Source organism: Somniosus microcephalus, chromosome 25, assembly GCF_052327205.1.
Source record: "Somniosus microcephalus isolate GS21.2 chromosome 25, FLI_Smic_1.0, whole genome shotgun sequence".
Taxonomy (NCBI): Eukaryota; Metazoa; Chordata; class Chondrichthyes; order Squaliformes; family Somniosidae; genus Somniosus; species Somniosus microcephalus.
The window spans coordinates 26,622,978-26,646,222 of NC_141011.1; the positions used below are offsets into that span (position 1 = coordinate 26,622,978).

The 23,245-nt window shown below is 47.2% G+C and overlaps 1 protein-coding gene and 1 long non-coding RNA gene across 6 annotated transcripts in view; one reads left to right on the top strand and one right to left on the bottom strand.

The window, feature by feature from the left end:
• The window catches only part of LOC147100559 (uncharacterized), a 64,592-nt gene extending 61,182 nt beyond the window's left edge, over positions 1–3,410 (bottom strand). The window contains exon 1 of the long non-coding RNA XR_015073593.1: positions 3,261–3,410. This is a non-coding gene — a long non-coding RNA (uncharacterized LOC147100559). The remainder of the gene's footprint in view (positions 1–3,260) is intronic.
• The window catches only part of LOC147100558 (kazrin-like), a 701,207-nt gene that overhangs the window by 115,976 nt on the left and 561,986 nt on the right, over positions 1–23,245 (top strand). For all 5 annotated transcript variants that reach the window (XM_085966932.1, XM_085966930.1, XM_085966931.1 and 2 more), the window contains exon 2: positions 8,896–9,053. In XM_085966932.1, the coding sequence (XP_085823058.1) occupies positions 8,896–9,053 (158 nt within the window). The remainder of the gene's footprint in view (positions 1–8,895; positions 9,054–23,245) is intronic.

Genomic DNA, 23,245 nt, shown 5'->3' on the forward strand with positions numbered 1-23,245 from the left:
ATAACGACCACATAATCTGTTTTTAGTCATGTTGGTTGAGGGATAGAATATTGGCCAGGACACCGGGGAGAACTCCCTCTTCTTTGAAATAGTGGCGTGGGATCTTTTACGTCTACCTAACAGGGCAGACGGGTCCTCGGTTTAACGTCTCACCCAAAAGATGTTTGAATGAAAATACTACCTTTGCATTGATCCGCTTGCTGACGCTGATTCTCAGGTGCAGAGAAGGTCCAAATGCTGACTGCCCACCAAAACACAGATAGCTGGCAGGTGTGCAGGGTACATCACCAGATATTGAATGAACAGTGTCCCTATTGACTGAGCCAAGAGTCCATCCTGCGAGTAAATGATCATGCAGCATACAGGTTGGCTGCATTATAAGATTGTTATCAGACTTAACTTTCCAAAGGCAAATGTAACAATTATAAAGTGCTCTGATGCACTATAGATATGCACGTGAAGCTTAGAAAGAGCTGGGTTTTGCATACAGCCTCAGTCATGGACAGTGGTTAATGTGGAAGCTGTTAAGAGGGGGTATTCACCCCCCCTTTACCACTCAATTTATTCATTCTCGGGATGTGGGCATCGCTGGCAAGGCCAGCATTTATTGCCCATCCCTAGTTGCCCTTGAGACGGTGGTGGTGGCCGCCTTCTTGAACTGCAGTCCATGTGGTGAAGGAGTTCCAGGATTTTGACCCAGCAACGATGAAGGAACGCTGATAAATGTCCAAGTTGGGATGCTGTGTGACTTGGAGGGGTACGTGGAGGTGATGGTGTTCTCATGCACCTGTTGCCCTTGTCCTTCTAGGTGCTGGAGGTCGCGGGTTTGGGAGGTACTACCTTTGACCCTGCACTTACAAAGGTTGACTGTGCCCACAACATTTGACTTGGTCTCTGCAATCTTTCAGCTGGTGAGGGCAATGGCACAAGCAACGCCAGCAGTGGTGACATCAAAGCCGGGTTGAGGAGATTTATTGGCCTCTGTAACATAGGATATACGGCACAGAAACAGGCCATTCGACCCAACCAGTCCATGCCGGCATTTATGCTCCACTTGAGCCTCCTCCCATCTTTCCTCATCTAAATCTCTCAGTATAACCCTCCATTCCCTTCTCCCTCATATGCTCGTCCAGCCTCCCCTTAAATGCATCTATACTATTCGCTTCAATCACACCTGTGGTAGCAAGTTCCACATTCTCACCACTCTCTGGGTAAAGAAGCTTCTTCTGAATTCCCTATTGGATTTCTTGGTGACTATCTTATATTGATGGCCTCTAGTTATGCTCTTCCCCACAAGTGGAAACATTCTCTCTGTATCCACTCTATCAAAACCTTTCATAATTTTAAAGACCTCTATTAGGTCACCCCTCAGCCTTCTCTTTTCAAGAGAAAAGAGACCCAGCCTGTTCATCCTTTCCTGATAGGTATACCCTCGCATTTCTGGTATCATCCTTGTAAATCCTCAATGCACCCTCTCCAGTGCCTCTATAACCTTTTTATAATATGGCGACCAGAACTGTACGCGGTACTCTAAGTGTGGTCTCACCAAGGTTTGATACACGAATGTAACACATTCCCTCCTCTGCTCCAGCTGCGAAAATAACCAACCCCCTTCAACAAAATAAATTCGCCACCTGAGATGGATTCACCCGAACTCTTAAAATCTAGCCTAGCCCAACCCCAGTCCTCAGCCCAACTCTAATGCTAACTCTTTCCCTAATCCGGAAAGGGTTTACTTGAGGGGAAGGTTTATTTCGCAACAGGCGTGCTCGGAAGGAGATATAGTTCAGTTGCAAGATCGAGCAGAGATTGAGTAGACTAGGCCTATATTCTCTAGAGTTTAGAAGAATGAGAGGTGATCTCATTGAAACATACAAAATTCTAACAGGGCTTGACAGGGTAGATGCAGGGAGGATGTTTCCCCTGGCTAGGGAGTCTAGAACCAGGGGTCACAGTCTCAGAATAAGGGGTCGGCCATAGGACTGAGATGAGGAGAAAGTCCTTCACTCAGAGGGTGGTGAATCTTTGGAATTCTCTCCCCCAGAGGGCTGTGGAGGCTCAGTCGTTGAGTACGTTCAAGACAGTGATCGATAGATTTTTGAATATTAAGGGATTCTTCCTCCTGATCACTGTCCACTGGTAATGGGGTGCGGCATTAAGAAAATGCCAGATGTGGATTTTTTTCCCCCCCTCATTGTTAATGCATTAAGGAAATGTTAGTGCAGGAAAGTGGAGATGAGGTAGAAGATCAGCCATGATCTTATTGAATGGCGGAGCAGGCTCGAGGGGCCAAATGGCCTACTCCTGCTCCTATTTCTTATGTTCTTATGCAAGGATGATGGGGACAGGAAAAAAACTGATTAAAAAATGCACCTCAGTTTATTTTTCTAACCTTTTAACAGGAAATGACCACAGTGGGAGCACATGGTATTAAATCTGAAAGAAGTGGAATGAAGCAGGCACAGGAACTTTATCCTAACTAAATCGGATGGAAAAGTCATGGCCAGCACTGTAACTCCCTAGTGAGCCAAGAACTAGAATGACCCATTTTAACCTGCAACAGGTGGAGAAGGAACGTGAAGTGCATACTTTGCTTTTCCGCTTGTTATAGGAAAGGACTATCACGCCTTACCTTGGCAGACTTCCCAAGGATATCTAACTTTACCCTCCTCTAATCCCCTGTCCTTTGGGTATTAGGTACTGCATTAATGTATTGGGCCATCTGCTCTCCAGCAGATTTCCCAGGGTCAGTGCTAAATGCGCAGAGCGGAAATCCCATCCCCCCCTTCACTTCTGCCAGTGATCAAACCAGCGAGGAAGGTCCTGGCCACACAGACCAGAGGGTCACAGAGCCTGTGTTGTTGACCAATCTCAGCCAGGGAAGCATTCGGGAATATACAATCGGCCTTGGGCTGGGAAAGGGGGATAAATAACAGCCACGATTCTCCCTCCTGATCACTGTCCAGTGGTAATGGGGTGCGGCATTAAGAAAATGCCAGATGTAGATTTCCCCCCCCCTCATTGTTAATGCATTAAGGAAATGTTAATTTACGTAAATTAAGATTTCACTACTGTACACACTTCGAGCCCTCACTGTCATTGAACTGTGTTAAACACCCTGGGCCTCGGTTGCAGCCTGCCCATCTACCCCCTCTGCCAAGTCCTGCTTGCAATTATTCACTTGCTTTCGCTGACAAATTAAAGCCGCATTTCCCAGGAAATCGAAATTGTAATTAATATAAATATTCAATAGTACTCACCCTAAGCAGATAATCCGGAAAACATTGCAGTTTTTTTCCCTTTCGGTGCAGAGATTCTATCAACTAAAGTCTGTGGTGCTGCTGGACTAGATGCAGTCGAGTCTCCTGTGACGATGGCAATGGCTTTTCTGCACAGCTGAGTCCACTTCATTTAGGAGACTTTTTAATACTTTGTTCCATTTAATTGTGTGGTAATGCTAACAAGTATTTGTTTAAAGGATTAATTTTGTGTATCTGGATTTTATTCATAGCATAATAGCGTTAGGGAGTGATGCTTTTTTGTTGTTGTTCATTTTCTCCCCTTCAATGCTGGAGGTGCTGACTCTTGCTGGGGTACAGTTCCATTGGCAGGAGGTCTTTGGGCTCAAGGCGGGGTGGGGGTCAAAGGCGACCCAGCTGCCAATGAAAGATGGGAACTAAGTCAGCCAGCTGTGGCAGTCTTGGTAACCTGGTCCCTGGCCCAGTCAAGCTCATGGTACAGTTGATGGTTCTAGTCCTGATCTCGCAAGACTACCCGCCCACAGTATGCAGCCACGTTCAGTCACTCCAGCTTCTGCAGCAACAACGGTTCTCGGGTAGGAGCTGCAGTGAGGTGGAGTGGGGAGGCCGTGGTTTTGCAAGCGTATCACACCGTTCTTGGCTTCTAAGAAGGCAGCATACATTCTGTCATGAATCTCATCATTCATGAAGAAATGACTCATGAAATAACACTGGGCGGCCAGCTGGTGGCGCTGTCCAAGGAGTATAAATACTCGGGCGTGGGCCCAGCTTGCCCAGGACGTTTTTGTAACCAGGAACTAGTGATGTAACTAGAATCTCATGGTTGTGAAACAGTTGATTAAAGCCTTGTTTTATACTCAAATCAAGTGCTTAGTGAGTTTTCTTACGTCACATTCATCAACAGAAGTTAAAAGTGAGTGGACTGCACCTACACACCACTATCAAGGAGTCAATAGGATCGATAGAGAGAATCAATTTCCTCTGGTGGGGGGGAGTCCAGAACAAGGGGACATAACCTAAAAATTAGAGCTAGGCTGTTCAGGGGTGATGTCAGGAAGCACTTCTTCACACAAAGGGTGGTGGAAATCGGGAACTCTCTCCCTCAACACGCTGTTGAGGCTGGGCGTCAAATTAAAATTTCAAAACTGAAAGTGATAGATTTTTGTTAAGTAAAAGTATTAAGCGATATGGAACCAAGGCAGGTAGATGGATGTTGAGATACAGATCAGCCATGATCTAATTGACTGGCGGAACAGACTCGAGGGGCTGAATGGCCTACTCCTGATCCTATGCTCCACTGGATATACACGGCATACCCCCATTACACCCCTGGATCAATGAGGCACAATATTAATGCAAATCTTTATTTTTTTTAAAATAAAATCCTAGCATTATCTTTTGGAGTAACATTAAAATGTGACCCTTTCCCACCACCACCTCCCCCCCCCCCCCCCCCACCAATTTTCTCTATAGTTCTTTCAGGCAATGGTCCACAACCTAAAACTGGTCATGATTTAGCCTTAAATTGGCGCAGAAGCAGCAATCTGAATCAGTGAGGCTGCGATGGTGTTGGAGATGTCTAACTGGTGCAGGAGAGAGCAGTGTGATGAGCTGGGACTGCTCTGTGCTGACACTGGGTGAAGGTCAGGTCTCATTCCCCTAAATCAGCAGAAAGAAAATGCACCAGAAATAAAAATGATATTGACAGTCCTTGCCACAAGCAAACTCCAGCTGCTTCAGTTGTTTCTCAGTCCTGTTAATGCTGCCTAAACTCTAAGCAGATATTTCCCTTCATGCTCTGAGGCTAAAGGATTTGCAGAGTAATGTCAATAAACTCAACCTCAAACACAAACCAAACAAGCCAATAACTCATTGCATGAATTGATTAAGTCCTAATGTTGGGAAGTGCTTTTCTATTTACTAAATGTATTTCTTCCCTCCACCCCCCCACCCACCCCACTTACCACATGTTCTCACCGAACTCTGATGGGGTGCAGTTTCATCAGCACTGGTCATACTCTGGTACCCCTCCCAAGTTTTTAAAAATTGTTCTTAATTTGTGGGCTACATTTTATTACTTATCCCTACTTGTCCTCTCCTTGGGGAAGGTTGTTTTGAGTGGCTTGCCTTGGCCACCTCAGAGGACATTAAGGGGGAAAAATTGAGTCGTGCCCCCTTTTGGGCGCTGACTTTGTCGGGGCGCGCGGCCAAAATTGAGTGGTAGCGCCCCAAGAGGGAAGCGCCCGCCTTTCTCTTGGGGTGCTGCGAGGGAATATCACGGCACGTCACGCCGCGGTCTTGCAGGCCTTCCTCCCCTTCTTAAAGGGGAGGGACCTTGCGCAGCGCGACCCGGGGCCCAGCTGGGCCAGCGGGGATCGGAGTGCCGGCAAAAGAGCCCGGCACTCAAGAAGTGCCAGGCTAATGGAGCGCAGCTGGCACTCTGCGGTGGGGCGAGTCAGGAGGCCAGGGACAGCAGCGGAGGCAGGTGCTGGCAGGCGGCCAGCAACAAAAATGGCCGCCCAGCACCTCGCCTTTAAATAGCGCCGCCCCAGCCGCAGGTAGGCCCCCCTGACCCCGTCGGACATAGCGTACCGAAGATCATGGCCGGGGCGCGAGTGGGGCACTGCGCACGGCAATGACGTCATCGCTGGCGGCGCAGTGCCGCGGGGCGCTAACAATTACCGCTGCCGCTAACCTCCCGCTGAATTTCACGGGAAGCATTGGCGGTGCCCCGCCCGGGCGCTAGTTGCTTTGCGCAACGTTATAGGCGCTAACGGGAGGCGCAAAGCAACCAAATTTTCCCCCCTAAGAGTCAACCACACAGTGAGACTGGAGTCACGTGACAGCCAGATAATGTCCTGCTTTCATGGTCACTTTTTCTCCAGCTGTCGACTCACAAAATGACCAGACTTAATTGAATTCACTTTCACATGTTTCCACAGTGAGATTTGAACTGCCAAACTCTAGATTGATGGTCTAGGACCATAGCCATTGCAGTACTGTACCCGGGCTATTCTCCATCTACCAACCTAGACAGTGAGTGTCAGCAGGCTGTTCAATTGCCGAGCCTGATCCTGTGGCCACCTGGTGCCCAGCAGTGGTCAGTAGACATGAAGATGTAATTACCAGTTGCAATCGATTAGGAGCAAGAACCCTGGCTGAATTTCTCTCTCCCAAACCTTGCGACACTGAGGCTGATTGTAACCTCTCAGCCACTGTCTTGGCTCAGATTAGCTAACCCAGCAATGACCTTGGATCGGGACTGGGATCTTCCAGTTTGTAGGATTTGGTGCTCCTAGCAACTTGGAAGAGATTACAGAGATGGGGAGGGGCGAGGCCATGGAGGGATTTGAAAACAAGAATGAGAATTTTAAAATTGAGGTGTTACTGGACTAGGAGCCAATGTAGATAAGTGAGCACAGGGATAATGAGTGAACAGCACTTGATGCGACTTGGGATACGGGTAGCAGAGTTTTGGACTGGTAAGGGGGCGACAAATAACTAGTAAATAGAAAAGCACTACCCATCATTAGAACTTAATTAATTCATGGTATGAGTTATTGGCTGGGTTGGTTTATGCTTGAGGTTGAACTTATTGGCGTTACTCTGCAAATCCTTCAGCCTCAAGGCATGATGGAAACTATCTGCTTAGAGTTTATGCTGTAGCTTTCCAGCTACTGTGTCCTTGAAATAGTCCAAATACCTGGAGTTTCCATGTGACACAGTCCCACAGACACCCAGTGTATGGAGTGCTGGGTTATATTTAGAATGGAAATTATAGTTCCTCTAGACGGCAAGAACTGCCTCACTTCCAGCTGAACTTGGCTCTCGTGTCTTGGCTGCATGAAAGATGAACGGTCATGGGTGAAACAAAAAGCCATGATCCTGTAGCACGAGCGTTCAGTGTGCACACGAAGTTTGTGTGCAGTTTTGGTCGCCTTATCTGAGGAAGGATGTTCTTGCCATGGAGGGAGTGCAGCGAAGATTCACCAGACTGATACCTGGGATGGCAGGAATGACGTATGAGGAGAGATTGGGTCGATTGGGCTTATACTCGCTGGAGTTTAGAAGAATGAGAGGGGATCTCATTGAAACTTATAAAATTCTAACAGGACTAGACAGACTAGATGCAGGAAGGATGTGCTCGATGGCAGGGAAGTCCAGAACCACAGTCTAAAGATAAGGGGTAAGCCATTTAGGACAGAGATGAGGAGGAATTTCTTCACCCAGAGAGTGGTGAACCTGTGGAATTCTCTACCACAAAAGACAGTTGAGGCCAATTCATTAAATATATTCAAGAAGGAGTTGGATATATTTCTTAAGGCTAAAGGGATCAAGGGATATGGGGAGAAGGCAGGGACAGGGTACTGAGTTTGGATGATCAGCCATGATCTCATTAAATGGCGGAGCAGGCTCGAGGGGCCGAATGGCCTACTCCTGCTCCTATCTTCTATGTTTCTATGTTTCAACCAACAGCATCTGCCAGCTGCTTAATCACCAAGGGCAGAGGCCAAGGCCTTCGCCGCCAAGGATGCGTGAGGCCCACAGGCATTGTCTCCCGTTACGTTGCACTGAGAACCTGTCAACTTTAAGGGTTAGAAAGTTGTACTTTATCCCTGTTTGAAGCTGGGATAAAATTAAATGGTGCAGATTAGAAAGAAATGACAAGGGGACCACGTAAAGATGTCAGCCTTGGCTCAGTGATCGCATTCTCGCCTCTGAGTCCGAAGGTCGTGGGTTCAAGCCTCACTCCAGAGACTTGAATAGTAATCTAGGCTGCCACTTCAGTACCACGCTGAGAGGGTGCTGCACTGTCAGAGATGCCATTTTTCAGATGAGATGTTAGACTGAGGTCTTGTCTTCCCTCTCTGGAGGTTGCAAAAGATCCCAAGTACTTTGAAGAAAAGCAGGGCAGTTCGCCTGTCGGTGTCCCTCAAACAACATCACTTTAAAAAATATCATTATCTGGTCATTTATCTCATTGCTGTTTGTGGGGCCTTGCTGTCTGCAAATTGGTTGCTGTGCTTTCCTAAATACAACAGTGACTACACTTCAAATGTACTTCATGGTCAACGTGTTTCCATTTGCCCACTATAGTTCAGGAGAACCTGGATTTGCCCTTTCTGCAGGTATCTGGAAGGTTTAGTTACCTAATCAAGTGACATGTAATCTCAGCTGGAATCCAGAGATGGAGCAGGCAAACCATTCTATCATTGAACTTTCATTGAACGCCACTGTGACTGATGGCAGCAATGGATTTATTTCTCTGGAAAATCTGTGAGGAGCCGAGGCCCTTCGTGAAGGTCACCTCCATGGCTGAAGAGAGGATAGATGAGGTAAATCAAAGGGTAGCAGTTGTTAGGTGGCATTAAGCCTGTGTATTAAAGCCTCTGGAATTTGTAAAAGGAAGGGAAGGGTGAGGGACTCGAGGAGTTCCACAGTTCTTAGGAAAGATTGAGTTAAGAGTAGGAGAATGTGCAATGAGGTTTGATTTTAATAGTGAGGATGCAGAGAAGGAAAGGCATGTTGGACAGTGCATTAGAGAAAACCTGTTTCTACACCTAGTTTCTACAAGGTGTTTTGAATAAGGAGTAAACGGCTTTATTTGTGACCTGTATTTGCTTTCTGCCTGCAGCTGTCCAGTCTCTGGATACTTTAAATGAACAGATCACATATTTCATCACAAGCAAGTCGATGGTGGCAGACAGAGAGGGTGATGCCTTACTGCCCGAGGAGCAGGACACCCTGAAGAAATCGCTGACCTTAATGAGACACCTGCTTATGGATGTGCAGGTACAGAACAATTGTATTTTTGTATCGCTCTTTATCCCCCAGCTGATTGGTATTGAAAAAAACTGAGGATGATGTTGAGAAAGATCGAGAGGGGCGTTAGTGAACTTCAACAGATCCAGTCACTACAGAGCAGCACACAACAAACCAAATAGAATGATGCAGTGTATTGCCATGTTAGTGGAATATAAATTAGAGAACATTCTGCTAAAACTCTACAGTGCTCTGGTCAGATGCACCTCAAGTACTACATTTGGTTTAGATCAGAGATACAAGGTAGACATTCATTACAACACCAATCCCTAATGTCAGAGGGACCAAGTTATGAGGAAAAACTGGACTAAGGGGGGATCTCAAGACAGTAAACAACATAGAAAAGGTAAAACGATAGCAAAATACTGCGGATGCTGGAAATCCGAAATAACAATAGAAAACGCTGGAAAAACTCAGCAGGCCAGGGCAGCATCCATGGAGAGAGAGAAACGGAGTTAACGTTTCAGGTCGATGACCCTTCTGGGTTTCGACCCAAAACGTTGACTCTATTTCTCTCTCCACAGATGTTGCCTGGCCTGCTGAGTTTTCCCAGCGTTTTCTGTTGATATTATAGAAAAGGTAAATCTGGACCATGGGAGTAGAACAAGGGAACACAGGTTCAAACTAACAAAGGCATATTTAGCATTGATGACAAGTTCCTCATACAAATAATGATCGACTCATGGAATGGACTTCTGGGTAGGATAATGGATATGGAAACTCTGGAATCATTTAGGAAAGATTTGGATGCTATGATCTGAGACACTGTCAAACCTATGCAGGAGCAGTAGCGGCACCAATGCACTGTACCATGCAGAGGTTTTTCCCTTCTGCATACCATGGCAGCACCCACCATCCCCGCCCTGTGTAAAGCACCTAAATGTCATGAAACGCCTCCTGACTTGCCCATCCTTGAGCACGAATCTGACTGATGGTTTCAAAGAGCAGACAGCGCTGCTCTTAAAACCCATTGACGTGAGGCGATGAAGCTGATAGATCTGCTGCTAAAGCGGGACACAGTTGCCCACGTGGTTGGTTTGTTATCTGACATCTTAGAATGTGAAACAAGTTCAGAACAAACACAAAGGACAGCAAAGTGGATCAGCATCAATAAAACAAGAGGCCCAATGGCTTAATCCAGTGTCAGGAATCATTCAGGTGGCCAGGGCAGGTGAGAAGCATTGTCTGAATCATCTTTTTATCTGACCTTCAGAGCTAACATTTTTGAGAATGTACAAGATCAATTTGAAATGAGAATTCTGAAAGAAAAATGTTATCTTTCCTTCCTCAGCAACCTAGAGATTGCGCACATACAGATAGAGATATACACCCCAATACTCATATCATTAAACTTAATCCATCAATTTAGTTTGCTTCGTGTTAGGGGCTCCGATGGCCCAATTGTTCCTATCTGGTCCAGAGAGTACAATGAGCTTGGCTTAGTGGTATCACTCTTGCCTCTGCGTTCCTGTACACATAATCTAGGCTGAAAGTCCAGTGCAGTGCTGAGGGTGTGTTGCATTGTCATAGGTTCCATCTTTCAAATGAGATATTGAACCGAGGGCCTGTTTCAGGTGGGTGGTAAAAGATCCCTGGGTACTATTGAAAGAAGAGAAGGGGAGATCCCCCAGTGACCTGGCCAACATTAATCACTCAACTAACACCATCAAAAACAGGTTAACTGGTCATTTATCTCATTGCCATTGATGGGACAGAAATTGGATTCTGCCTACAAAACAATAGATTTTTAAAAATCATTCACGGGATGTGGGCGTCGCTGGCAAGGCCAGCATTTATTGTCCATCCCTAATTGCCCTTGAGAAGGTGGTGGTGAGCCGCCTTCTTGAACCGCTGCAGTCCGTGTGGTGAAGGTACTCCCACAGTGCTGTTAGGTTGGGATTTCCAGGATTTTGACCCAGCGATGATGAAGGAATGGCGATATATGACCAAGTCAGGATGGTGTGTGACTTAGAGGTGGTGGTGTTCCTAGACTTCAAAAATAATTAATTGGCTGTGAATCACTTTGGGATGTTCTGATGATATGATGTATACAAATGCAAGATATTTCTTCTTAACAGGTCAGGGTGTATGTAACAACCATCTTTGTTCCTCCCAGCGTGGTGCTTTGATGGCCAGGAGGTTGGTTTGCCCAAACATGGCCCATATGTGTAAACATATAATTGACAGGTTGTCGTGACTGTTGAGCACATTTAAAGACGTGGTTCACTTCACCTTTGTAAGCACCTTGGTAGGTACTTACTAACTTGCATCATTCCAGAGAATATCACATCAAAATTTAGAAAGATTTGTGATGATACAGAACCGTATCCCATCTCAGAAACATCCCAAGTTACTTCACACAATTAATTGCTCTAAAGTGCAGTAACTGTTGTTATATAGGCAAACATTTTGTACACAACAAGGTCCCAAAATGGTTGCAATGTTTGCCTACATACCAACAGTTACTGCACTTCAAAGCAATTAATTGAGTAGACTAGGCCTATATTTTTTAGAGTTTAGAAGAATGAGGGGTGATCTCATTGAAACATACAAAATTCTTACAGGGCTTGACAGGGTAGATGCAGGGAGGATGTTTCCCCTGGCTGGGGAGTCTAGAACCAGGGGTCACAGTCTCAGAATAAGGGGTCGGCCATTTAGGACTGAGATGTGGAGAAATTTCTTCACTCAGAGGGTGGTGAATCTTTGGAATTCTCTACCCCAGAGGGCTGTGGAGGCTCAGTCGTTGAGTATATTCAAGACAGAGATCGATAGATTTTTGTATATTAACGGAACCAAGGGATATGGGGATAGTGCAGGAAAGTGGAGAGGAGGTAAAAGATCAGCCATGATCTTATTGAATGGCGGAGCAGGCTCGAGGGGCTGAATGGCCTCCTCCTGCTCCTATATCTTATGTTCTTAAACAATAATTAAATAGATGTCCAGTGAATCTGTTTTTGGTGGTGTTGGTTGAGGGAGAAGTGTTGGCCAAGGCACCAGGACAACTTCCTGCTCATCTTCGAATCTTTAACATCCACTTGAACAGGCAAAGGGAGCCTTGGTTTAATATCTCATCGAAGGGCATAATGACTGAACTCTTAGCTTGTTTTTTACCCCTGTGGGTGGGCTGAGATTTAACATAATTGCTTGAAATACACTGTAATCTTGTAAGGTGAGAGGACTGGCTTTGGTTTGGATTTTCAGCTTGCTTGCTTACAAATAGCTGGAGTGGCTGGGTTAGTCCATGGGAAAAGTGCTATGAACTTGCACATTAGATTTTCCCAGAGGCTTGCTGTGCAGTCTTAGCACATTCCACCCATCCATCTGTTCCGATGCCACTAAAGTTTCACGGGCTGCATTCTGTTTGGTACTTAATGTTTCAAGAATGTACACAACAATCTGAAACACTGCCCATGAGAAGGATCTGTACTGCTTCCGCCCTTGTTTATTTTGGAATGAAAGCATTTATTCCTCTTGCAGTTACTGACGGCTCTGAGACGAATTCCTCAGATCTTGCTCGTAGCAACTGCTCTCCAAGGCTCTCTGGGGGTTTGGGTGTGGCGGGGGGGTGGTGGTTGGTTTGCAGCTGGATGGAGAATTTTTGTTATTTGTCGTAGTAAAATGTTTGACGCTGTGCTAATTTCGAGGCCCGTGACCCGGTTGTGTATATAGGAACCCGTGACGACCAATTCACGGGCTGAAATATCAAGAAAAGACCCGCTGCCCATCCAGTCTGTCCAGTTTTCAAGATCATCATCTAATAGCTCCCTTGATGGCTCAGTGGGTAAATGTATCACCCAATGTGGTATAGGACCCTGCGGCTCGTGAAGGTGGCAGGTTCATTCCCTGGTCTTCGCTGAGTTAACTGATCTAAGCTTGGACAGCAGCAGGGTCTACACTTGACTTCAGTGTTTCTGTTTTTGTGGAGTGGAAACACCAGCCATGTTTCCTGCTTCTGATTGTTCTCCAGTGCCGTGTGTGGCCATCCAGTGAAGACACAATCAGGTTGTCTGTGATACCTACCAAAGTCAAATAGACTGCCAACTATTGGTGACCTGGTCAACATTTCTCTCTCAACTAGCAGGGGTGTAACATTTGCAATCCTCCAGTCCTCTGGCACCGCTTCCATACCTAAGGAGGATTGGAAGATTGTTGCCACAGCCTCCGCTATCTCCACCCTTAGGGGGAAAAATTCGGTTGCTTTGCATCTCCCGTTAGCGCCCTACGAGGGCGGTAACGGGGCGCAAAACAACTAGCGCCCGGTCGCGACGCTGCCAACGCCTCCCGCGAAATTTAGCGGGAGGTTAGCAGCGGTGCTAACCGTTGCCGCCCCACGGCGCTGTGGCAGTGTCCCGCTCTCACCCCAGCCGTGATCTTCGGTAACGCCCCCTGACTTACCGCCGGATGCTATGTTCGATGGGGTCAAGTGGGCCTAACCTGCGGCCAGGGCGGATCTATTTAAAGGTGAGGTGCCGGGCGGCCATTTTTGTTGCTGGCAGCCTGACAGCACCTGCCTCCGCTCCCGTCCCCGGCCTCCTGACACGCCCCCCCGCGGAGTGCCGGCTGCGCTCCATGAGCCCGGTACTTCTCTTGAGTGCCGGGCTCTTTTGCCGGCACTTCGATCCCCGGTGGCCCAGCTGGGCCCTGGGTCGCGCTGTGCAAGGCCCCTCCCCTTTAAGAAGGGGAGGAAGGCCTGCAATACCGCAGCACGATGTGCCGCTGCACCATGATATTCCCTCGCAGCGCCCCAAGAGGGAGGCGGGCACTTCCAGTGGCGCCCCGCTTCCCTCTTGGGGCGCTACCACTCAATTTCGGCTGCGGGGGCGCTAATTTTTTGGGGTGCTAAAAGTAACGCCCCGGTGAAGTTAGCTCCCCAAAGGGGGCGCAACTCAATTTCTCCCCCTTAGTTCCTTCAGCAACCTAGGATGCATCCCATTCAGACAGAGTAACCTTTGTACTTTGATTCCGGCCAACCTTTTAAGTACCTCTACTTTATTTTTATCCAATCCAATTTCTCTTCTGCCTCCTCCTTTACTGTGACATTGGCAGCTTCCCCTTCTTTAGTAAAGACAGATGCAAAGTATTCATTTAGCACCTCAGCCATGCCCTCATGCCCAATGAACCCTCTAATTTTTTGGGGGCCCGCGGGGCCCCTTTAACGGGCTGCGTGGGTCATTCAAGATTCCGTGCATGCGTGGTTTTTCTATTTAAAAGTTGGTTCACCGGCTGCGCGGGCCCTATAGAACGCAGCTTAAAGGGAACATTGCCTCTGCCTCCACAAGAAGATCTCCTTTTTTGTCCATAATCAGACCCACCCTCTTACTATTCATATGTTTATAAAAGATGTTTGGGTTCCCTTTTATGTTAGCCGCTAATCGTTTCTCATACACGTTCTGTGCCCCTCTTATTTCCTTTTTTCAGTTCTTTTTGTACTCCACTTGATTCTCCACTGAATTATGAACCTAACATTAGTCATAAGCCTTCTTTTTCTGTTTCATTTTAATCTCTATCTTTAGTCATCCAGGGACCTCTAGCTTTGGATGCCCTTCCTTTCCCCCTTGTGGGAATGTGTCTAGTCTGTACCCGAACCATCTCCCCTTTGAAGGCCTCCCATTGCTCATTTACTGTTTAAACCTGTCAATCTTTGATTCCAGTCCACCTGGGTCAGATCCCCTTTCAACTCACTAAAATTAGCCCTCCTCCAAGTTGAGCATTTTCATATTTGATTGTTCCTTGTCCTTTTCCATAACTACTCTAAACCTAATGATATTATGATCACTGTTCCCCAAATGCTCTCCCACACTGAAACATGCTCCACTTCATTCCAGCACTGCTTCCTTCCTCGTTGGGCTGGAAACACACTGATCAAGAAGGTTCTCTTGTACACATTTCAGGGATTTCTCCCCTTACTTTCCCTTAACAGTGTTATTTTCCCAATTTATATTGGGATAATTGAAGTACCCCATTATCACTACTCTATAATTCTTGCATCTTTCTGAAATTTACTCCTCCATCTCCTTCCCACTATTTGGTGGCCCGTAGTATACACCCAGCAGTGTAATAGCTCCTCTATTGTTGCTTAATTCTAACTAAATAGATTTTGTCTTTGAACCCGCAAGTGCATCATCCCTTTGCAGTGCTGTAACCGTATCGTTGATCAATACTGCCACCACCCCACCCCACCCCCCTCCTTTTTTACTTCCCTATCTTTCTTGAATACCTTGAATAGCCAGGAATATTAAGTTCGCAATCCTCCCCTTTGTTTGAGCCAGGTCTCTGTTATTGCCACCACATCATAATCCCATGTGGCAATGTGTGCCTGCAGCTCACCCACCTTTTACCATGCTCCGTGTATACCCCCCCTCCCCCACCACTGTCTCATCCCTCTTATTTCCGAACTACTCTTTATTCTAATGCTGTTTGTCTCTCCCAGCCCTCTGTGCACCTTGTTTCTCCTCTCTAATGCTTCATTCTGGGGCCCCTTGCCCTGCCAAATTAGCTTAATCCGGTAGTTTAAGAGGAGCTCCGGCGGGGTAGAGTCAGTGCAGCTGGATGGGTTGGTGTTCTGTGATGGCTCTGATCAACACACAGTACAGCTGTTGCATGCCAATAGTTCCTTGCCCAGCATGAGATCCCCTACCACCCTCAAGGACTCCAGTGATTGCCGTTGAGGCTGGTATTTAACTCTGAACAAACAGCTCTCTTGACCCCGGGAGGCCTGAAGCAGCTCTGATCAAAGCTGTGCTAAATGTTACTGTGCATTAAAGGCCTCATTTTTCTGAGCACTCACTGGCGATGGGAAGCTTTGTCTGACTGCCACGTATATTGGAAAACGGCCCCCCCCCCAACTGTGAAATCACTAAACAGAAGCCAGACAGTGTCCTCTCCCCCACCCCGACCATCTCCAATAACACTGTACAACTAAAAGGCGCATTCTCAAAACTAGCAGCGTACAGTGGAGGCACTGCTGCAGCAGGGAGCAATTATTACTAACTTTAGGGTGTTTGACTACTTCCCTGACTGCCTTAGCGGAGCTAAAACCTGATAGCTTATAGAAAGAAAGAAAGAAAAACTTGCATTTATATAGCGCCTTACACGACCACCGGACGTCCCAAAGCGCTTTACAGCCAATGAAGTACTTTTGCAGTGTAGTCACTGTTGTAATGTGGGAAAAGCGGCAGCCAATTTGCGCACAGCAAGCTCCCACAAACTGCAACATGCTAATGACCAGATCATCTGTTGGAATGTAGAATATACGGAGAGGAGAATTCCGGTGGTGAGTTACAAGGGGTGAGTGTTAGCAGAACCCAGCCGGAATCTTCCCCTGTCCAGGGTTGCCAACCCCCCCAGGATTGACCTGGAGTCTCTGGGGATGAAAGGTTAATCGTCAGGACGCTGCTGCCGAGGGAGGGAAATCACCGGGGCTGGGTAAAAAAGGCTGTTTGACTGACAGTCAAGAATTATCCAATCGCATAATGAAGAGTCTGCTCGCTTTCCAATTGGTGCGGGAAAGCGTGCCCCGTGAGGATGGATGTGTTGGGCGACCAATGGTGGAAGTGGGGGGCAGGGCGGGGACGGGGCGGGGTGGGGCCGGGGCGGGGGCGGAGGTCGGAGATCCTAAGATGAAACATCCAGGAATATGTCCAACCAGAGTGGGCAACCTCACCCCCCACCCCTCCAACCCCACCCCCCCACACCTCACCCCCCAACCCCACCCCTGCCCCCCCAACACCACCCCCCCAACCTCACCCCCCACCCCCCCAACCCCACCCCTGCCCCCCCAACAACACCCCCCCAACCTCACCCCCCACCCCCCCAACCCCACCCCCCACCCCACCCCCCTAACCCCACACCCCCAACCCTAACCCCCCACCCCCCCAACCAACCCTACCACTCCCCCCCCCCCCCATTTTGATAATACTATGTTCTGTGCTGCCCTGAACTTTCCTTTCTTGATCCACCTGAGGCTAAGGTCTATGTACAAGTCCTTCATGCTCCTTCTCCTCCCTACATCATTACTGTGTTGAGATTAAGTCAGATCCCATGGTCTCATGCTCCAACTCATCCTTTCCCAAGACTTGGAAACTGTGGAACTCCTCACCTCCTTCAGCCTTCCTTTCCCCTTACAATCTACAGGCTTTGAAAAACCCAACTTGCTGTCTCCTACTCACGACCCACTTGTCTTCTCTTCTACTCTTTTCAATACGATGCCTTGCACTAAGGGCCTCAACCCAGCTTTCTCCATAAAAAAAAAAGGACCTGTTTTTGAAGACAATCTCGAAACGTATTCTTGACTGGATGTGTTTGGCCTCTTGTCCTCAGGTTAAATTGAATCTGTCACACTTGGTCTATTTTGTTGGGGTTGCAATATACGGTGTGTGTCAGAGCATCAGATTGTTAATTGTGCTTTTTTCAGAGTTTCAACTTCTGTCACACAAGAGGTGGCTGTGCTGATCTTCGGCAAACCGATGACCAATGTTCCCTCTAATTTTTTTTTGTGTGCGGTTCATTTAAATTTGCTGCGGGGCCTCTGAGAGGGAGCAGCTTGTGAGCGGCCTGCGGGTACCCTCTCGATTGCTGCACAGCCACCCACACGTACAGCTTAGAGGGAACATTGCCTATGCCGTGTTTGTGCGACATTCTTCTGTCTCCTATTTTAACGCAAGTGTTCAGGCGCTCGTGTTAAAATGGCAGACAAAGGAATGTCGCACAAACAGGTTAAGCATTCTTCCCCGCACATCACCAATAGTAATTTCAGGGCTGTAATATTTTAAACATGTAATTCAGAGTAATGGTTTCATTGTTTCCGTTTCTCCAGCTCTGTCTCTCTCTCCTCCCGCCAGTTCGACCCTCCTTTTTTCGAAGGGATATTGGCTGCCTTCTAATACCTCGTAGAAGTGATCTATGAGCCCAAACAGCAATTGTGGAAGGCATCACAGCCAGTTAGTTCTTTGCTGGATAGTGATTGAAAGAAAGACTTGCATTTATATAACACCTTTCACGACCTCAGGACATCCCAAAGGGCTTTACAGCCAATGAAGTACTTTTGAAGTGTAGTCACTGTTGTAATGTAGGAAACACGGCAGCCAATTTGCGCACAGCAAGCTCCCACAAACAGCAATGTGATAATGACCAGATAATCTGTTTTAGTGATATTGATCGAGGGCTAAGTATTGGCCAGGACTCCGGGGATAACTCCCCTGCTCTGTTCACCAACCAGAGATCAGGCCATCTTAGACTGGGTATTATGTAACGAGAAAGGATTAATTAACAATCTTGTTGTACGAGGCCCCTTGAGTCAAAGCAATCATAATATGATCGAATTCTTCATTAAGATGGAGAATGAAGTAGTTGACTCAGAGACTAGGGTCCTCAATTTAAATAAAGGAAACTACGATGGTCTGAGGAGCGAGTTGGGTAGAATTGATTGGGGAATGGCACTCAAAGGGTTGACGGTGGATAGGCAAATGGCAAACATTCAAAGACCGAATGGATGAACTACAGAATTTGTTCATCCCAGTTTGGCATAAAAATAAAACAAAAAAGGTGACTCAACCGTGGCTAACAAGGGAAATTAGGGATAGCATAAGATCCAAGGAGAGGACATATAAATTGGCCAGAAAAAGCAATAATCCTGAGGATTGGGAGCAGTTTAGGATTCAACAAAGGAGGACAAAGGGATTAATTAAGAAAGAGAAAATAGATTATGAGAGTAAGCTAGCTGGGAACATAAAAACTGACTGTAAAAGCTTTTATAGATATGTGAAGAGAAAAAGATTGGTGAAGTCAAGCATAGGTCCCTTGCAGTCAGAATCAGGGGAATTTATAATGGGGAACAAAGAAATGGCAGACCAACTAAATACATATTTTGGTTCTGTCTTCACAAAGGAGGACACAAATAACCTCCCAGAGATGCTGGGGAACATAGGGTCTGATGAAAGGGTGGAACTGAAAGAAATCAGTATTGGTAGGGAAATGCTGTTAGGAAAATTGATGGGACCTAGGCCGATAAATCCCCAGGGCCTGATAATCTACATCCTAGGGTACTTAAGGAAGTGGCCCTAGAAATAGTAGATGCATTGCTGGTCATCTTGCAGAACTTGATAGACTCTGGAACAGTACCCATGGATTGGAGGGTAGCTAATGTTACCCCACTATTCAAAAAAGGTAGTAGAGAAAAAGCGGGGAATTATAGACCGGTAAGCCTGACATCGGTAGTGGGGAAAATGCTAGAGTCCATTATAAAATATGTAATAGCAGGGCACTTGGAAAGCAGTGACAGGATCGGACAAAGTCAACATGGATTTACAAAAGGTAAACCATGCTTGACTAATCTACTGGAATTTTTTGAGGATGTAACTGGTAAAATAGATAAGGGAGAACCAGTGGATGTGGTGTATCTGGACTTTCAGAAGGCTTTCGATAAGGTCCCGCATAAGAGATTAGCGTGCAAAATTAAGGCACATGGGATTGGGGGCAAGATATTGACTTGGATAGAGAACTGGTTGGCGGACAGAAAGCAAAGAGTTGGAATAAACGGGTCATTTTCCGAGTGGCAGGCAGTAACTAGTGGGGTACCGCAAGGATCGGTCCTAGGACCCCAGCTGTTCACAATATATATTAATGATCTGGACGAGGGAATTGGATGTAATATCTCCAAATTTGCAGACGACACAAAGCTGGGTGGGAGGGTATGCTGTGAGGAGGATGTCGTGAAACTCCAGTACGATTTGGACAGGTTGGGTGATTGGGCAGAAACATGGCAAATGCACTATAATGTGGATAAATGTGAGGTTATCCACTTTGGTGGCAAAAACAGGAAGGCAGATTATTTTTTGAATGGCAATAGATTGGGAGAAGGGGAAGTGCAAAGAGACCTGGGTGTTCTTGTGCACCAGTCGCTGAAGGTAAGCATGCAGGTGCAGCAGGCGGTTAAGAAGGCAAATGGTATGTTGGCCTTCGTAGCAAGAGGGTTCGAGTACAGGAACAAGGATGTCTTGCTGCAGTTGTACAGGGCCTTGGTGAGACCGCACCTTGAGTATTGTGTGCAGTTTTGGTCGCCTTATCTGAGGAAGGACGTTCTTGCCATGGAAGGAGTGCAGCGAAGATTCACCAGGCTGATACCTGGGATGGCAGGAATGACGTATGAGGAGAGATTGTGTCGATTGGGCTTATACTCACTGGAGTTTAGAAGATTGAGAGGGGATCTCATCGAAACCTATAAAATTCTGTCAGGCCTGGACAGACTAGATGCTGGAAGGATGTTTCTGATGGCCGGGGAGTCCAGAACCAGGGGTCATAGTCTAAGGATAAGGGGTAAGCCATTTAGGACTGAAATGAGGAGGAATTTCTTCACCCAGAGAGTGGTGAACCTGTGGAATTCTCTGCCACAGAGGGCGGTGGAGGCCAGTTCATTAAATATATTCAAGAAGGAGTTAGATATATTTCTTAAGGCTAAAGGGATCAAGGGATATGGGGAGAAGGCAGGGACAGGATACTGAATTTGGATGATCAGCCATGATCGCATTAAATGGCGGAGCAGGCTCGAAGGGCTGAATGGCCTACTCCTGCTCCTATCTTCTATGTTTCTATGTTTCTATGTTTCTTCGAAATAATGCCATGGAATCTTTTACATCCACTTGAGAGATCAGATGGGGCCTCGGTTTAACATCTTATCTGAAAGACGGCACCTCTGACAGTGCAGCACTCCCTCAGCACTGCACTGGAGTGTCAGCCTAGATTTTCTCAAGTCCCTGGGCCACGGCTGACACTAAATTGAAAAATTGATTGGAAAAGGGGAAACCCGGGCTGATTTTTTTTCTCATGCCAATTGTTCTCAGTGCCTCCCTGGCTGAGGTGAGCTAAGACAGCTCAGACCAGTGATCTCCTCTGTGACTCAGTACCACACCAGGCAATGTATTGACCCCCTTAAGCTGAAAGAATCCTAAAAACTTGCAATTAAAATAACTGCAGTACAGGGTAAGAGGGGGAGCCAATCGTTGTGATATCAGCACTGTTGATGGAGAGCTTTTCACTGCTATAGCTTACATCTTCTTTAGGGAGGCAGAGTGAGTGGCGGTGACTGGAAACTGACAGCTTCTATAAATAGCTGCGAGCCTGAAGCGAACGGTCTATTAAATGGGAAGTTAGATGCAATGTTAGAATGTGAAACTCGCTACCTCAGGGAGTAGTTGAGGCAAATAACATAGATGCATTTAAGGGGAAGCTAGATAAGTACATGAGGGAGAAAGGAATAGATGGATATGTTGATGGGGTGAGATGAAGTAAGGTAGGAGGAAGCTCGTGTGGAGCATAAACACCGGCACAGACCCGTTGGGTCGAATGCCTGTTTCTGTGTTGTAAAATCTATGATTTATTTTCTTTCTCACACTGGCTCTACCAGACCTATCTTGGCGCCATGGCTACAACCTCCGCAGCTTGACTGACTGCACTCACTTTGGTATTGACTGAGGGGGCGCTCACACCGTGATAGGCACTGCTCACTGCTGCAAGTTTCACCTGCCATTCCTTCCTGGCGTGGGAAAGGGTTGAAAGGGATTGGTACCTTGGCAAGTACGTGGTGCTGCCACAGGTGGCAGTACCCGGCAGCGTCCATCGCCCAATCTGGGCACTGCCGACGGTGTCCAGGGCCCGAGTTTATGTGGGTCCCCCTGACAGGCTGTGATCATCAGTTAGGCCTGAAAAAGCACCCGGGCCTGCTCCTACTGGCTGCTCCTACATGTCAAGGTTCACCAGAATGGTCAGCTCTGGTGGCTTGATTTTACTGAAGGAAATAAAACTATTTTTTTTTAATTCCCCGGGGTCTGGGGTATTTAAACCTCTGGAGGGAAATGAAATAAGGAATGGGGCCTGCTAATGTTTTGTAAATGTGTGTCGTGATAATGGTACTGCATCGCTTGTGTGATGCCAGTAATATTCTGTTCATCCAACAAGGTGGTGGGGTGGCGGGGGTGATTCCTCTTTAAATAATTTCAGCGACCGGCGGTAAACACAGAGTTCAAAGTGCAACTGGAATCACTAAGGAAACATGACCATTTCACCTCTGCATTGTGGTATTTGTACGCACAGCAGGCTGGCATTTGGGAAGCAGCCAAAGAATCTGAACAATTCCTCTAATGTTGCATGTGAACCGGGAGGCAAATACACTGGGGTATTGATTAGGAATCTGTGGCCTCACTGTAAAGATTTCACTGAGCAGGCCTGTGGAAAACCAAAGGAAGAGCTCCCCAATGGTACAATTAGGAAAGGCACCTCCTGAACTGAGCCATACAGCGCAGAAGATCCCAAGTTCCATCTCGCTCATCCATCACAGCTTCACTTGCCGACCTACACTGGCTCCCGGTCCAGCGCTTCCACTTTAAAATGCTCATCCTTGTGTTCAAGTCCTTCCATGGCCTCATCCCTCCCTACCTCACCAGCCCTACAACCCTCCGAGATCTCTGTCCTCCTCCAATTCTGGCCTCTTGCGCATCCCCGATTTTCATCGCTCCACCTTTGCCGGCCGTGCCTTCAGCTGCCTAGGCCCTAAACTCTGGAATTCCCTCCCTAAACTGTGGTGTATGTGCCTTTAAGAGCCCCAGGTGTGCTGTAATGCCGGTAATTGCCACTCGGGCTATATAAGCCTGTATATTGTGTATATCCGTTAGAACCCTCCCCCAGACTTTGCTTAGTAAATACCTATGAACCAACTCCTGTCTTCAGTGTCTTTATCAACACACGGACACTACAGTGGCGACGAAGTGGAAACGGACTTACCTGCAATTCGGCAGCACCTCAAGGACATCGATTCCTCGGGCGTCCAGAAGACTCAAGGAAGTGAGAGAAGCTGTGGTTTCACCAGCTGGCCAAGCTGGTGGCAGGTACTGCGCTAATCCTTCCTGGGCGTCAGGCTGGGGCTCCAGCGGCTGACTCTACAGCTCAGACAGGCAGCAAAATCGGAGGTAAGCAATAACGGACTGGGAGGGAGCACTCGGGAGACGGCCGGCGCGGCAAGCAGGTCAGCGTTCAGACCTCCGGCGGGAACGAGTCTCCAACAGTAAATAAAAAAAAAGAGAACGAAACCGCAGTAAACAGCGTTGTTATCGGCAGCAGCGGCGGGAAAGCGCAGGAAGCGCCATATCTTTGCTACAGAAAAGAAAAAAAAG